Below are 14675 nucleotides of genomic sequence, written 5' to 3' on the forward strand. Positions count from 1 at the left end.
AACAATTCAATTTTTGGAAATTGTTTCCTGACAAAACTGTTGCAGAGGTTAACATTAAATCTACACAATGCATTCTTCTATTTAAGAGTGGTTGAGAACACCACTTATTTAGTATATGACCTTCTTTGCAAACCTAAAATTGCAATAAAATGGATTGAACATATGAACATATTGTGAAGTAATTGACAATTTTTATATACATGTAAATTTTACACTAAGAATGAATAAAAATGAAAATCATGGAAAATAATTAACAAGCAGTTGTGAAATTGAATGCAAAATTTGTTCCTAAATAACAGTGAATTAATGTAAGCTTTAAACAAGAATGTGTTCATAGTACACAGATGCACCACTCGCACTATCATTTTTTATGTTCAATGGAACGTGAAATTGGGGTCAAAACTCATATCATAGTGAACATATGTACTAAGTTTCAAGTTGATTGGACGAACTTCAACTTGAAGTGGGTCAGACGGACGAACAGACAAACGGACGAACAGAGGAACGGACGAACAGACAAACAGATGAACGGATGCACAGACTAGAAAATATAATGCCCCTCTACTATTGTAGGTGGGGCATGAAAATTGCATTAATTGTCTTGGTCTATGATCGTGTTGGTATCTCCTGAACAATTTAGGAAACAAATATAAACAGATTTTAATTGCTATGATGTCCAAACCCTGTTCAAAAACACATATGTTAAAATTGAAGTGAGGTGTGAGAAGGTGTTAATAATGTGTTGTAGGCCTTACTGTGACTTTAAGATGAAGTACAGCAACAGAAGTGAAGTTAAATCTTTGCTTTTTGTGTGCCTTTGGTGTACATAAACTGTTTTTTGTCATTGACGGATACCCCATATTGTTTGTTTTCATCTACTACTTAACCGGAAATTACAATTTTACATCTAAGTTTAGGTCAAACTAGATACATGCAGGAGTCAAATACATTGTCCACATTTTTTTATGCACATTTGTATTTTTATAATACTTCATGAAAAAAAAACTTATAACAAACAATATCTTCTTAAATCTAATGGGTCATATATCTCTATATAAAAAATCTACATATCAGAATGAAAAGGTAAACAAATTTATTTGTTTTTTTAATTTTCTACTGGTATGGGTTTGATAGTTGTATTCAACTTAGACTTATATATACAAAAGTGTTGAAGAAACTTTACCCATGTTATGTAAAATGCAGATCCAATAGTTTCTGTTTTTAAATCAACCAGACTTTTACAATCAGACATTGTACACAACTGTACTGTATGTGTGTTTGCTAGCATCAACAGGCAATCTCTGTAAACCAACAGTACGTGGTTGTTCTGTAATAAAGTTGTCAATATTTCCAATTGTTAATCTCTTCACTCCTGGACCCATTTCTATAGCGGCCTCTTCTGATTTGTCGTCTTCAATTGTGTCATCATCTTCAGTTTCTTGTTCCTCCGAATTATCAACTGTACTTGGTCTAGAAATATAAAAAATAAATCTAATGTTACTTTATTGAATAATAAAATCTTGACACAAATACATTTCCAGCTGTTGTATATTAGATAATAATAATATGCAATGCAAGTGTTGAATATCAAGGGCATGTACACATGTATGCTGAAAAGATAAGATAATGTGATAAAAAGTTTGGAAAAAAAATAACACTAAAACATAATAAGAACATAACAATTTAAAAGAAATACAAACACTTTACTGTGAATACAAAAATGAAAATACTGAAGCTTACCTTAGTGTTATGTTGAAACTAGGTTCATAGTCTTCATCGGATGTCTGTTCAGAGTCATCATCATTTTGAAAAATATCAATCATGTCAATACTGATACTGAAATAAAATTTAAAAAATAAAGATGTAATAACACTTTTGATAATTAACCCCAAACTATATTAGATTTACCCTAAACAGTTTTTGTGCCATCTCTCAGCTGTATGTTATCATGAGAAAAAATAATTCCAATCAGGACAGTAAATGTCTAGCAGTCATACAAGTACTATTTTGGTTTGGACAATAGATAAAATGAATATCTGACAGATGGACAGATTTGTGAATACTGAATTAAAATCCCAATATGTTGCAAAAAAAAGTCACACACAAAACAATTTATTACATAGTGATACTGTTACATGTATGCCTAATTTAGCATCTTTTAAAATATAATTTGAAAGAAAAAAATACTTTAGGAGATTCAAAATAATAACTTACTCAAAAGGATTAATAAAGCTGTTGTTGTTCACATCTTCCAATCCAGACATTCCAGACTCTGAAAAGTTATAATAGAAATACAAAGTTTAAGTAACCTATAAAAACAACAATGAAATATGTAAAATTAAGTAGTACTTTCCATTATGTACTTATTTTTACCTGGACCCATTTGCTAGTGTTACATCTTAGGTCTTTAGCATGTAGTGAGATGAGTTTGTTTGTTTTTATATCGTGTTGAAGGCCTCATTGTGACTCAGAGGTAAAGAACATCAATTAAAGCACTGTTCCTTTGCTTGACGTGTGTCAACTGTTTTGCTGTGCAAGTGCATATATTGTGCCATGGATAGACTCGTATCTTCCCACTCCATGATCAGGTTACATTGCATTGCTTTTTTCTATAGTACTGTCCAATGAATACTTTCTTTAATCTACTGACAGTAATGACTGTTACTTGCAACATGTACAAAAAAAAAGTAAAAACACAAAAATACTGAACTCCGAGGAAATTCAAAAAGGAAAATCAAAAATCAAAAGGCAAAATCAAAAGTCCAAACACATCAAACGAATGGATAACAACTGTCATATTCCTGACTTGGTACAGGCATTTTCTAATGTAGAAAATGGTGGATTGAACCTGGTTTTATAGCTAGCTAAACCTCTCACTTGTATGACAGTCGCATCAAATTCCATTACATTGTCAACGATGCATGAACAAAACAAACATACTCAAAGAGTAAAAATGTCAAAAATAGGGGTACAACAGTCAATATTGTGTTATCATCTTAATATCACTACATAAACAACAAATGTAACAAAGTAGCACAAAAAGGCATACATCAAATTTAACATTCTCATTTTGCTTTTCTTATACGGCTGAATTTATCTATGTAAAGTCTACCCATAAATGAAAGAAGGTTTTCATTACTGGTGTAAAATTGCGCGTTTGAAATTCGCACAGGTAGACATAAAAATAATTTTGTCGTATGACGGCATACATAAATGTAGACTCACGTAAAGTAGATATAACAAAAAAACAGACTTACAGTAAAAATAATAAATAAAATAATGGTGTGGTTCAAAGTATGACGGGACACATAAGTACAGTTTCACGTCAAATACGGCTGAATTTATCTATGTAAAGTCTACCCATAAATGATAGAAGGTTTTCATTACTGGTGTAAAATTGCGCGTTTGAAATTCGCACAGGTAGACATAAAAATAATTTTGTCGTATGACGGCATACATAAATGCAGACTCACGTAAAGTAGATATAACAAAAACCAGATTTAACAGTAAAAGTAATAATAATAAATAAAATAATGGTGTGGTTCAAAGTATGACGGGATACATAAGTACAGTTTCACGTCAAATGTATATCATAAAAAACAGACTAAACAGAAAAAGTAGTCTTATTGAATAAAATAGTTAAGTCATTCATAGTATGTCAAGATCCTTAAGTAAAAGTAATATCAATAAATGAAATAATTTTGCCGTTCAAAGTATGTGGTTTTACGTAACCAGAGTCACTTCAAATGAATATCTAAAAAAGACATATAGAAGAATACTATAATACGTAATTAAGATGATAACAAACGTCAGTACGCAAAATCTATACTTCAAGACCATCTTGTATTATTTGTGAAGTTCATAGTATGTCAAGATCCATAAGTAAAAGTAATATCAATAAATGAAATAATTTTGCCGTTCAAAGTATGTGGTTTTACGTAACCACAGAGTCACTTCAAATGAATATCTAAAAAAGACATATAAAAGAATACTATAATACGTAATTAAGATGATAACAAACGTCAGTACGCAAAATCTATGCTTCAAGACCATCTTGTATTATTTGTGAAGTTGATACGGAATATTTATCAACAAGTTCTGGGTATCTTCCGATGAACTTTTTTAGAAAAAGGACGAGACGTTCTTTGACATACCCCTGGTTCATCAATTTTCTGCTCAGACACTGGTGACGTTTTACAAAGTCTGAATAGGAGCTGCAAGCTCTTGAATACCTAATAAGTTGGGAAATGTATATTCCATATGCAGGTGAAGTTGGTATATTACTACTAAGGTGGGGGAAATTGATAATTTCAAAATTAAAATCGTCTCGTTTGTCATAGATTCTGGTACTGAGATGACTGTGTATGTCAAATTCGAGGTATAAGTCTAAAAATGAGGCAGAGGAAGCCGTGTCTGTGGTCTCTTTAATTTCTAGTTCTGGTGGGTATATTAATGGAATCCAATGTACAAAGTGTAAGTTCTCTAAGTTCATTTAGAATCCAGGTAACTGAAAAGAATCTAATAAATTGGGTTTTTTTTTGTTGTAGAAATACTCTTGCTTTCCACATGCTACGCAAAGTTGAAAGTATCAATAATATCAATGTGTTATACCAATTACAATGTATTTTTATTTTGACAGAGTTAAGTTGAAATACAAATTTTAAAAGAAAATCAATATATAGATTAATTTCACTTACATGTACTTATGACCTCCTTCTGTGTCTGAACAGGAGATCTCTGATACATCTGGCTCCGTTACTTTTGATATCCTATTGTGAGTAGTTGTTATACGACTGTGCTGCTCTGATGTTCCAGCTGGAGTAGAGGCATTAATTTCGTACCATGGTGCAGCAACCCTTTTACTACCATCATACCTATTAGATATAAACATATATTAAAAAACAATTGCGTTTTAACTATTTTCAACCATTAGTTTTTATGGTCTCAAAACTTCAATAGTTTGGTTTAAACATGTTTTACTGTTCAATGAAGACAAATGGGCTTTAATAGACTTGTGAAACTTTTAAGAGCTAGACATATAAAATAAAGAAACCTGTGAATTGTTGAAGTCTATGGTTCTATTACATGTACATGTTGTCTGAATAGCAACTTCTTTACACATGCCTCTTGTAGGATGAGCATCACATGCACACTCTCTCCATGTTAATGAATCATTACAACAATTTTTGGAAAGGTGAACAGCACTGGTTGCCTGTTGTCATGTATTATACTTGATTATGCAACTTAATAAGCAATGGCATTTCAAAAATTCCAGCAGAAGGTATATTTTTATCAATTGCTTATTAATTCCTAACCTGAACATGCTGAATATATCTGAGTATAACATTTGCCACTGTTCAATTAACAATCAATGAATGAAAATGTGTTATAATTCATTTGTTTTTATTTTTGTTCTTTGATATGTAAACTCTTTTTTGTAATAATCAAGCTTGCAGTAAAGAATATATAATGTTCATGATTATACAGTTTATATAATAATTTTTTAAATCATTTTTCTTTTTTGTAATTTTTCAAATACATGTACATGTTCAAACCTCATTCCTGCCTGATTTTAAAAATCTTGATTGTCCACTTACAGGCTATGAGGACAAGACTGACTTTGACAAAATGTTTGATGCATACAATTTGTTTTCATTTTATTCAGTATTCATTAATATTGAATGAGTAATTAATTCAGTATTAAGATAAAAGAAAGAAAAGTGGTTAAATATCATTGACGGATCCAGGGGGGGGGGGGCACCCCAATTTTTTTGGCCGATCAATGCATTTTCAGAATGGGGAGATATAGTTGGAACTCCCCCCCCCCTTTTTGTCCTGGGTTGGGACCCCCCTTTTAAAATGTCTGGATCCGCCCCTGAATATACATGCATGACATGTACTTATAACCGTACATTACATATATTATTTCATGATGTACCACTCTGCATTTGAAGATAATTACATGTTTATGATAAGTCAGTTGATGTGATAAGGTTGAACCTGAGACTACTATAACTATATGTGTTATAGTAGTCTCAGGTTGAACCTATAAATGTCAAGCTACACGTAAAAATCATAAAATTGTAGAGTTCCCCCTTTGAAGGCCCCTAAGTCGAATGCATGTTTACATTTATTGCAATGGTTTTAAAACAGGAGAAAGTGCACGCGTGTGAATGAATTAATTGCATTACACAAAGTTCATCATTATAACCATCTAGCGCTTATGTTGTTATCAGTGAACTTAAATTAGAAAAAAAAATCCATGCAAGCTATTCTCACGGACTATAAATTACCTGTCAAGTAATACTTTTGCAACTTCAGTATGAGATGTTGCTCCAATTTCTCCCTTAATGGCAATCCATCTGTCATACTGACTCCCTATGAAGATTTTTGTTTTGTTCGTCAGGCTATTTCTTTCTGTCTTTTTTCTTTTTCTGTCTGAATCTGTCAGCGAACTATATCTATTGTCTGTCAAATTTTCGCGTACTTTCGCTTGAGTCGACATTTTTGTTCAATTTGAAAGCACGCTTTATACATGCGCAAACAAAGGTCAATTTCAAGTTCACATGAATACCGGTTAGAATGATAATGACGTTTTCACTTGCAAGTGAATCAGTCAAAAATTATGTTTAATCGCTTATTTCAACAAAATTAAAGGAAATTGATTGCTAAAAGCAAATTATTATTTGATTATTCCAATTTGATTAATGATTGATCTAAAAAAAAATCATACTTTATTTTTTTTTATATATCGTAGCTAGTGCTCCTTTAAGACTTGAACATTTAAAATTTGAGAATACATTTAAAGCAGAAACCATTAAAGAGCTATCATCACCAAATTCTCTACCCAACAAATAAAAGAAAAAATTGGACAAGAATCTTGACAATTTTAGTAAATGAATTATATGCACTACAATGGTAATATAATTAAGAAATAATTACAAAACATATCAAATTGTTAATAAATCAAATGAGACACCCATAGATTAAAAAAAAATACCATATGAATAAACTTCAGAAATACATAACTAAGAAACTCTTATAAAACTAAAGAAAACATTTCGACTATCAAATAAAGGAAACCAATCAAACCAGCAAAATAGTCAAAAATAAAGAAATCAGAACTCAGAAATGACCAACGATAAAGAAAAAATGTTAGGTCTGTTAGATTGTAGGTTAAATATTAGTACAAAAATGGCTTTTAAGTAAAATGTATTTCTGAATTTATAATTTGATATTTATTTGCATTAAAACATTTTACTTTTGAATACAAATATTTTTCTGCCAATTTATAATGTAGTGCACATATTCCCCTTAACATTAGATAATTATTATGGCCATAAACACCAAATAACATCTCAAATTTATTTAATTGCCTATAACTCATCATTAACCAGACATCCAAATATGGCATTACATGTTTCTGATGAAAACTGATTCTTTTTTTTTTAAATTAAGCAATTTGTTGATGATGAAGATCTTTGATAGTCTCAGCTAGATAAATACACTTTTTCTTAATGTTTAAAATGAGGGACAAAAGATATCAAATGGACATTTAAACGCATAAATCGAAATAAACCGACAACACCATGGCTAAGAAAAAAAAACCCACCTAAGTAACATGAACCCCACCAAAAATTGGGTTGATCTAAGGTACTCCAGAAGGGTAAGCAGATCCTGCTTCACATGTGACACCCGTCGTGTTGCTCATGTTAGTTTAAACCCATAAGTCTAATTGTGTAGGTCACATTCAAGAAAAGGGATTGTAGTTACTACAGAAGGAACATATCCTTTATCATCTGTGAAACGAATATTCCAAAACAAGCTGATAAGCTATAAGCTGAAATTAATCCATTGATAGTGAACAAAAAGGTAAGTGATCATTATGCTGAAGTTTCTGATTAACAACATATTTGTTGAATTTGGAGGTAGACTTTTTCTATAACAAGTATATATGTATCCTATCAAATTAACCTAAGCAGAAAACTTAACATAAAAATTGGTAATTAATTCAAAGTCGCTGGACAATGACGTACAGGGCAGGGCCTCAAAATAGTCTTCAAAATGTGATTGCAAAGTCGAACTTTTCTTAAATTTGTAAATTATTGCAAAGTCAAAATCTTTTTAATTTGTAAAATTATATTGCAAAGTCAAACTTTTATTTAATTTGTCAAAGTATATTGCAAAGTCAAAATTATCTTAATTTGTTAAATTAAATTGACCTAAATATATATGTTTTTGTTTTATTCTGAACACTTTCATTAATTTCTTAAGAGAACATATTCGCTACTCCCAAATGAAGCTTATAGTTCTGTGGTTTGAAGTACAATCTGCTACAAAGACAGTCTGATTAAAACCAGTCCCTACTGCAAGTGAACGGTGGGGCTGGTTTTAATCAGACTGCAAAAAAGAAAGATTACACACAAAAAGCATCATACATAACAACAATTTCATTCATTAATTAAAACTTGTGATTCAAAAGTCAAACTTTTCTTATTTGTAAAATTATATTGCAAAGTCAAAATTTTCTGTAATTTGTTAAATTATATTGACCTAAAATATATTTTTCTTTTATTCCTAACACTTTCATTAATTCCTTAAGAGCCAATACTTGCTACTCCCCAATGGAGCTTATAGTTCTGTTGTTTGAAGTACAATCTGCTACAAAAACAGTCTGATTAAAACCAGTTCCTTCTGCAAGTGAATATTGGGGCTGGTTTTAATCAGACTGCAAAAAAGAAAGATTACACACATAACAATAATATCATTCATATATTAATATATGTGATTCAAATGTAAAAACTTTTCTTAAACTTGTAAACTAATATTACAAAGTCAAAATGTTCTCTAATTTGTTAAATTATATTATTGACCTAATTATATATTTTTCTTTTATTCTGAACACTTTCATAAATTCCTTAAGAGAACATACTTGCTACTCCCCAATGGAGCTTATAATTCTGTTGTTTGAAGTACAATCTGCTACAAGGCAGTCTGATTAAAACCAGTCCCTACTGCAAGTGAATGGTGGGGCTGGTTTTAATCAGACTGCAAAAAAGAAAGATTACACACAAAAAGCATCATAAATAACAATAATATCATTCATTTATTAAAATATGTGATTCAAAAGTCAAAACTTTTCTTAAACTTGTAAAATTATATTGCAAAGTCAAAATTTTCTTGAATAAGTTAAATTATATTGACCTAAAAGTATATTTTTCTTTTATTCTGAACACTTTCATCAATTCCTTAAGAGAACATACTTGCTACTCCCCCAATTGAGCTTATAGTTCTGTTGTTTGAAGTACAATCTGCTACAAAGACAGTCTGATTAAAACCAGTCTCTACTGAAAGTGAATGATGGGCCTGGTTTTAATCATACTGCAAAAAAGAAAGATTACACACAAAAAACATCATAAATAACAACAATTTCATTCATTAATTAAAACTTGTGATTCAAAAGTCAAAACTTTTCTTATTTGTAAAATTATATTGCAAAGTCAAAATTTTCTATAATTTGTTAAATTATATTGACCTAAAAATATATTTTTCTTTTCTTCTGAACACTTTCATTATTTCCTTAAGAGAACATACTTGCTACTCCCCAATGGAGCTTATAGTTCTGTTGTTTGAAGTACAATCTGCTACAAAGACAGTCTGATTAAAACCAGTCCCTACTGCAAGTGAATGGTGGGGCTGGTTTTAATCAGACTGAAAAAAAGAAAGATTACACACAAAAAGCATCATAAATAGCAATAATATCATTCATTTATTAAAATATGTGATTCAAAAGTCAAAAACTTTTCTTAAACTTGTAAAATAATATTGCAAAGTCAAAATTTTCTTGAATTAGTTAAATTATATTGACCTAAAAGTATATTTTTCTTTTATTCTGAACACTTTCATTATTTCCTTAAGAGAACATACTTGCTACTCCCCAATGGAGCTTATAATTCTGTTGTTTGAAGTACAATCTGCTACAAAGACAGTCTGATTAAAACCAGTCCCTACTGAAAGTGAATGATGGGCCTGGTTTTAATCAGACTGCAAAAAAGAAAGATTACATACAAAAAGCATCATACATAACAATTTCATTCATTAATTAAAACTTGTGATTCAAAAGTCAAACTTTTCTTATTTGTAAAATTATATTGCAAAGTCAAAAATTTCTGTAATTTGTTAAATTATATTGACCTAAAATATATTTTTCTTTTATTCTTAACACTTTCATTATTTCCTTAAGAGAACATACTTGCTACTCCCCAATGGAGCTTATAGTTCTGTTGTTTGAAGTACAATCTGCTACAAAAACAGTCTTGATTAAAACCAGTCCCTTCTGCAAGTGAATATTGGGGCTGGTTTTAATCAGACTGCAAAAAAGAAAGATTACACACAAAAAGCATCATAAATAACAATAATATCATTCATTTATTAAAATATGTGATTCAAAAGTCAAAACTTTTCTTAAACTTGTAAAATTATATTGCAAAGTCAAAATTTTCTTGAATTAGTTAAATTATATTGACCTAAAAATATATTTTTCTTTTATTCTGAACACTTTCATTAATTCCTTAAGAGCCAATACTTGCTACTCCCCAATGGAGCTTATAGTTCTGTTGTTTGAAGTACAATCTGCTACAAAGACAGTCTGATTAAAACCAGTCCCTACTGCAAGTGAATGGTGGGGCTGGTTTTAATCAGACTGAAAAAAAGAAAGATTACACACAAAAAGCATCATAAATAACAATAATATCATTCATTTATTAAATTATTTGATTCAAAAGTTAAAACTTTTCTTAAACTTGTAAAATTATATGGCAAAGTCAAAATTTTCTTTAATTTGTTAAATTATATTGACCTAAAAGTATATTTTTCTTTTATTCTGAACATTTTCATTAATTCCTTAAGAGAACATACTTGCTACTCCCCAATGGAGCTTATAGTTCTGTTGTTTGAAGTACAATCTGCTACAAAGACAGTCTGATTAAAACCAGTCCCTACTGCAAGTGAATGGTGGGGCTGGTTTTAATCAGACTGCAAAAAAGAAAGATTACACACAAAAAGCATCATAAATAACAATAATATCATTCATTTATTAAAATATGCGATTCAAATGTCAAAACTTTTCTTAAACTTGTAAAATTATATTGCAAAGTCAAAATGTTCTCTAATTTGTTAAATTATATTGACCTAAATATATATTTCTTTTATTCTGAACACTTTCATTATTTCCTTGAGAGAACATACTTGCTACTCCCCAATGGAGCTTATAGTTCTGTTGTTTGAAGTACAATCTGCTACAAAGACAGTCTGATTAAAACCAGTCCCTACTGAAAGTGAATGATGGGCCTGGTTTTAATCAGACTGCAAAAAAGAAAGATTACACACAAAAAGCATCATACATAACAACAATTTCATTCATTAATTAAAACTTGTGATTCAAAAGTCAAACTTTTCTTATTTGTAAAATTATATTGCAAAGTCAAAATTTTCTGTAATTTGTTAAATTATATTGACCTAAAATATATTTTTCTTTTATTCTGAACACTTTCATTAATTCCTTAAGAGCCAATACTTGCTACTCCCCAATGGAGCTTATAGTTCTGTTGTTTGAAGTACAATCTGCTACAAAAACAGTCTGATTAAAACCAGTCCCTTCTGCAAGTGAATATTGGGGCTGGTTTTAATCAGACTGCAAAAAAGAAAGATTACACACATAACAATAATATCATTCATATATTAATATATGTGATTCAAATGTAAAAACTTTTCTTAAACTTTTTAACTAATATTGCCAAGTCAAAATGTTCTCTAATTTGTTAAATTATATTATTGACCTAATTATATATTTTTCTTTTATTCTGAAACACTCATAAATTCCTTAAGAGAACATACTTGCTACTCCCCAATGGAGCTTATAATTCTGTTGTTTGAAGTACAATCTGCTACAAGGCAGTCTGATTAAAACCAGTCCCTACTGCAAGTGAATGGTGGGGCTGGTTTTAATCATACTGCAAAAAAGAAAGATTACACACAAAAAGCATCATAAATAACAATAATATCATTCATTTATTAAAATATGTGATTCAAAAGTCAAAACTTTACTTAAACTTGTAAAATTATATTGCAAAGTCAAAATTTTCTTGAATAAGTTAAATTATATTGACCTAAAAGTATATTTTAATTTTATTCTGAACACTTTCATTAATTCCTTAAGAGAACATACTTGCTACTCCCCCAATTGAGCTTATAATTCTGTTGTTTGAAGTACAATCTGCTACAAAGACAGTCTGATTAAAACCAGTCTCTACTGAAAGTGAATGATGGGCCTGGTTTTAATCATACTGCAAAAAAGAAAGATTACACACAAAAAACATCATAAATAACAATTTCATTCATTAATTAAAACTTGTGATTCAAAAGTCAAAACTTTTCTTATTTGTAAAATTATATTGCAAAGTCAAAATTTTCTATAATTTGTTAAATTATATTGACCTAAAAATATATTTTTCTTTTCTTCTGAACACTTTCATTATTTCCTTAAGAGAACATACTTGCTTCTCCCCAATGGAGCTTATAGTTCTGTTGTTTGAAGTACAATCTGCTACAAAGACAGTCTGATTAAAACCAGTCCCTACTGCAAGTGAATGGTGGGGCTGGTTTTAATCAGACTGAAAAAAAGAAAGATTACACACAAAAAGCATCATAAATAGCAATAATATCATTCATTTATTAAAATATGTGATTCAAAAGTCAAAAACTTTTCTTAAACTTGTAAAATAATATTGCAAAGTCAAAATTTTCTTGAATTAGTTAAATTATATTGACCTAAAAGTACATTTTTCTTTTATTCTGAACACTTTCATTAATTCCTTAAGAGAACATACTTGCTACTCCCCCAATTGAGCTTATAATTCTGTTGTTTGAAGTACAATCTGCTACAAAGACAGTCTGATTAAAACCAGTCCCTACTGAAAGTGAATGATGGGCCTAGTTTTAATCAGACTGCAAAAAAGAAAGATTACACACAAAAAGCATCATAAATAACAATAATATCATTCATTTACTAAAATATGTGATTCAAAAGTCAAAAACTTTTCTTAAACTTGTAAAATTATATTGCAAAGTCAAAATGTTCTCTAATTTGTTAAATTATATTGACCTAAAAATATATTTTTCTTTTTTTCTGAACACTTTCATTATTTCCTTAAGAGAACATACTTGCTACTCCCCAATGGAGCTTATAGTTCTGTTGCTTGAAGTACAATCTGCTACAAAGACAGTCTGATTAAAACCAGTCCCTACTGAAAGTGAATGATGGGCCTAGTTTTAATCAGACTGCAAAAAAGAAAGATTACACACAAAAAGCATCATACATAACAATTTCATTCATTAATTAAAACTTGTGATTCAAAAGTCAAACTTTTCTTATTTGTAAAATTATATTGCAAACTCAAAATTTTCTGTAATTTGTTAAATTATATTGACCTAAAATATATTTTTCTTTTATTCTTAACACTTTCATTAATTCCTTAAAAGAACATACTTGCTACTCCCCAATGGAGCTTATAGTTCTGTTGTTTGAAGTACAATCTGCTACAAAGACAGTCTGATTAAAACCAGTCCCTACTGCAAGTGAATGGTGGGGCTGGTTTTAATCAGACTGCAAAAAAGAAAGATTACACACAAAAAGCATCATAAATAACAATAATATCATTCATTTATTAAATTATTTGATTCAAAAGTAAAAACTTTTCTTAAACTTGAAAAATGATATTGCAAAGTCAAAATGTTCTCTAATTTGTTAAATTATATTGACCTAAATATATGTTTCTTTTTTTCTGAACACTTTCATTATTTCCTTAAGAGAACATACTTGCTACTCCCCAATGGAGCTTATAATTCTGTTGTTTGAAGTACAATCTGCTACAAAGACAGTCTGATTAAAACCAGTCCCTACTGCAAGTGAATGGTGGGGCTGGTTTTAATCAGACTGCAAAAAAGAAAGATTACACACAAAAAGCATCATAAATAACAATAATATCATTCATTTACTAAAATATGTGATTCAAAAGTCAAAAACTTTTCTTAAACTTGTAAAATTATATTGCAAAGTCAAAATGTTCTCTAATTTGTTAAATTATATTGACCTAAAAATATATTTTTCTTTTTTTCTGAACACTTTCATTAATTCCTTAAGAGAACATACTGCAAAAAAGAAAGATTTCACACAAAAAAACACCACGATTAACAATTAAATCATTCATGTATTAAAGCATGTGATTGCAAAGTCAAACTTTTCTGAAATTTGTAAAATTATATTGCAAAGTCAAACTTGTTAAAATATATTTATATTTTATACTGAACACTTCATTAATTCTTTACAGTACATTCTGCAACAAAGATATTTGGATTAAAACCAGTCCCTAATTTTTCTGCAAGGGGATGATGGGGCTTGTTTTAATCCGACTGCAACAAAGAATGATTACACACAAAAAACATCATAAATAACAATTATAGTATCATTCATTTATTAAAACATGTGAAGGCAAAGTCAAACAATTCTTAAATTGATAAAATTTATATTGCAAAATAAAACAAGAATGTGTCCATAGTACACAGATGCCCCACTCGCACTATCATTTTACATGTTCACTCGACAGTGAAATTGGGGT

The 14675-nt window shown here is 29.7% G+C and overlaps 1 protein-coding gene and 1 long non-coding RNA gene across 3 annotated transcripts in view; both read right to left on the bottom strand.

The window, feature by feature from the left end:
- The window catches only part of LOC143049934 (uncharacterized), a 46647-nt gene that overhangs the window by 16210 nt on the left and 15762 nt on the right, over positions 1–14675 (bottom strand). The window lies entirely within an intron of this gene.
- LOC143049932 (uncharacterized) lies at positions 11–8389 on the bottom strand. Of its 2 annotated transcripts, XM_076223710.1 has the most exons (6): positions 6294–8386; positions 4698–4874; positions 2215–2274; positions 1741–1836; positions 1184–1470; positions 11–133 (listed from the first exon to the last, which is right to left on the bottom strand). In XM_076223710.1, exons 1-5 carry the CDS (start codon positions 6503–6505, stop codon positions 1245–1247), a joined length of 771 nt encoding a protein of 256 aa, XP_076079825.1. In that variant the 5' UTR covers positions 6506–8386; the 3' UTR covers positions 11–133; positions 1184–1244. The 2 variants fall into 2 exon arrangements, with proteins under 2 accessions (XP_076079825.1, XP_076079826.1); XM_076223711.1 differs by lacking the exon at positions 2215–2274 and having other exon boundaries at positions 6294–8389.

Source organism: Mytilus galloprovincialis, chromosome 10 (assembly GCF_965363235.1).
Source record: "Mytilus galloprovincialis chromosome 10, xbMytGall1.hap1.1, whole genome shotgun sequence".
Taxonomy (NCBI): Eukaryota; Metazoa; Mollusca; class Bivalvia; order Mytilida; family Mytilidae; genus Mytilus; species Mytilus galloprovincialis.

Bases quoted from the DNA above. Each gene is read 5' to 3' on its own strand.
- LOC143049932 (XM_076223710.1), bottom strand. From the start codon at position 6,505: ATGTCGACTCAAGCGAAAGTACGCGAAAATTTGACAGACAATAGATAT. The intron at 2,275-4,697 runs GTAAGTGAAATT...TTATAACTTTTC, and splicing joins GAAGGAGGTCATAAGTACAT to AGAGTCTGGAATGTCTGGAT. The intron at 1,837-2,214 runs GTAAGTTATTAT...ATTTTATTTCAG, and splicing joins AGCTTTATTAATCCTTTTGA to TATCAGTATTGACATGATTG.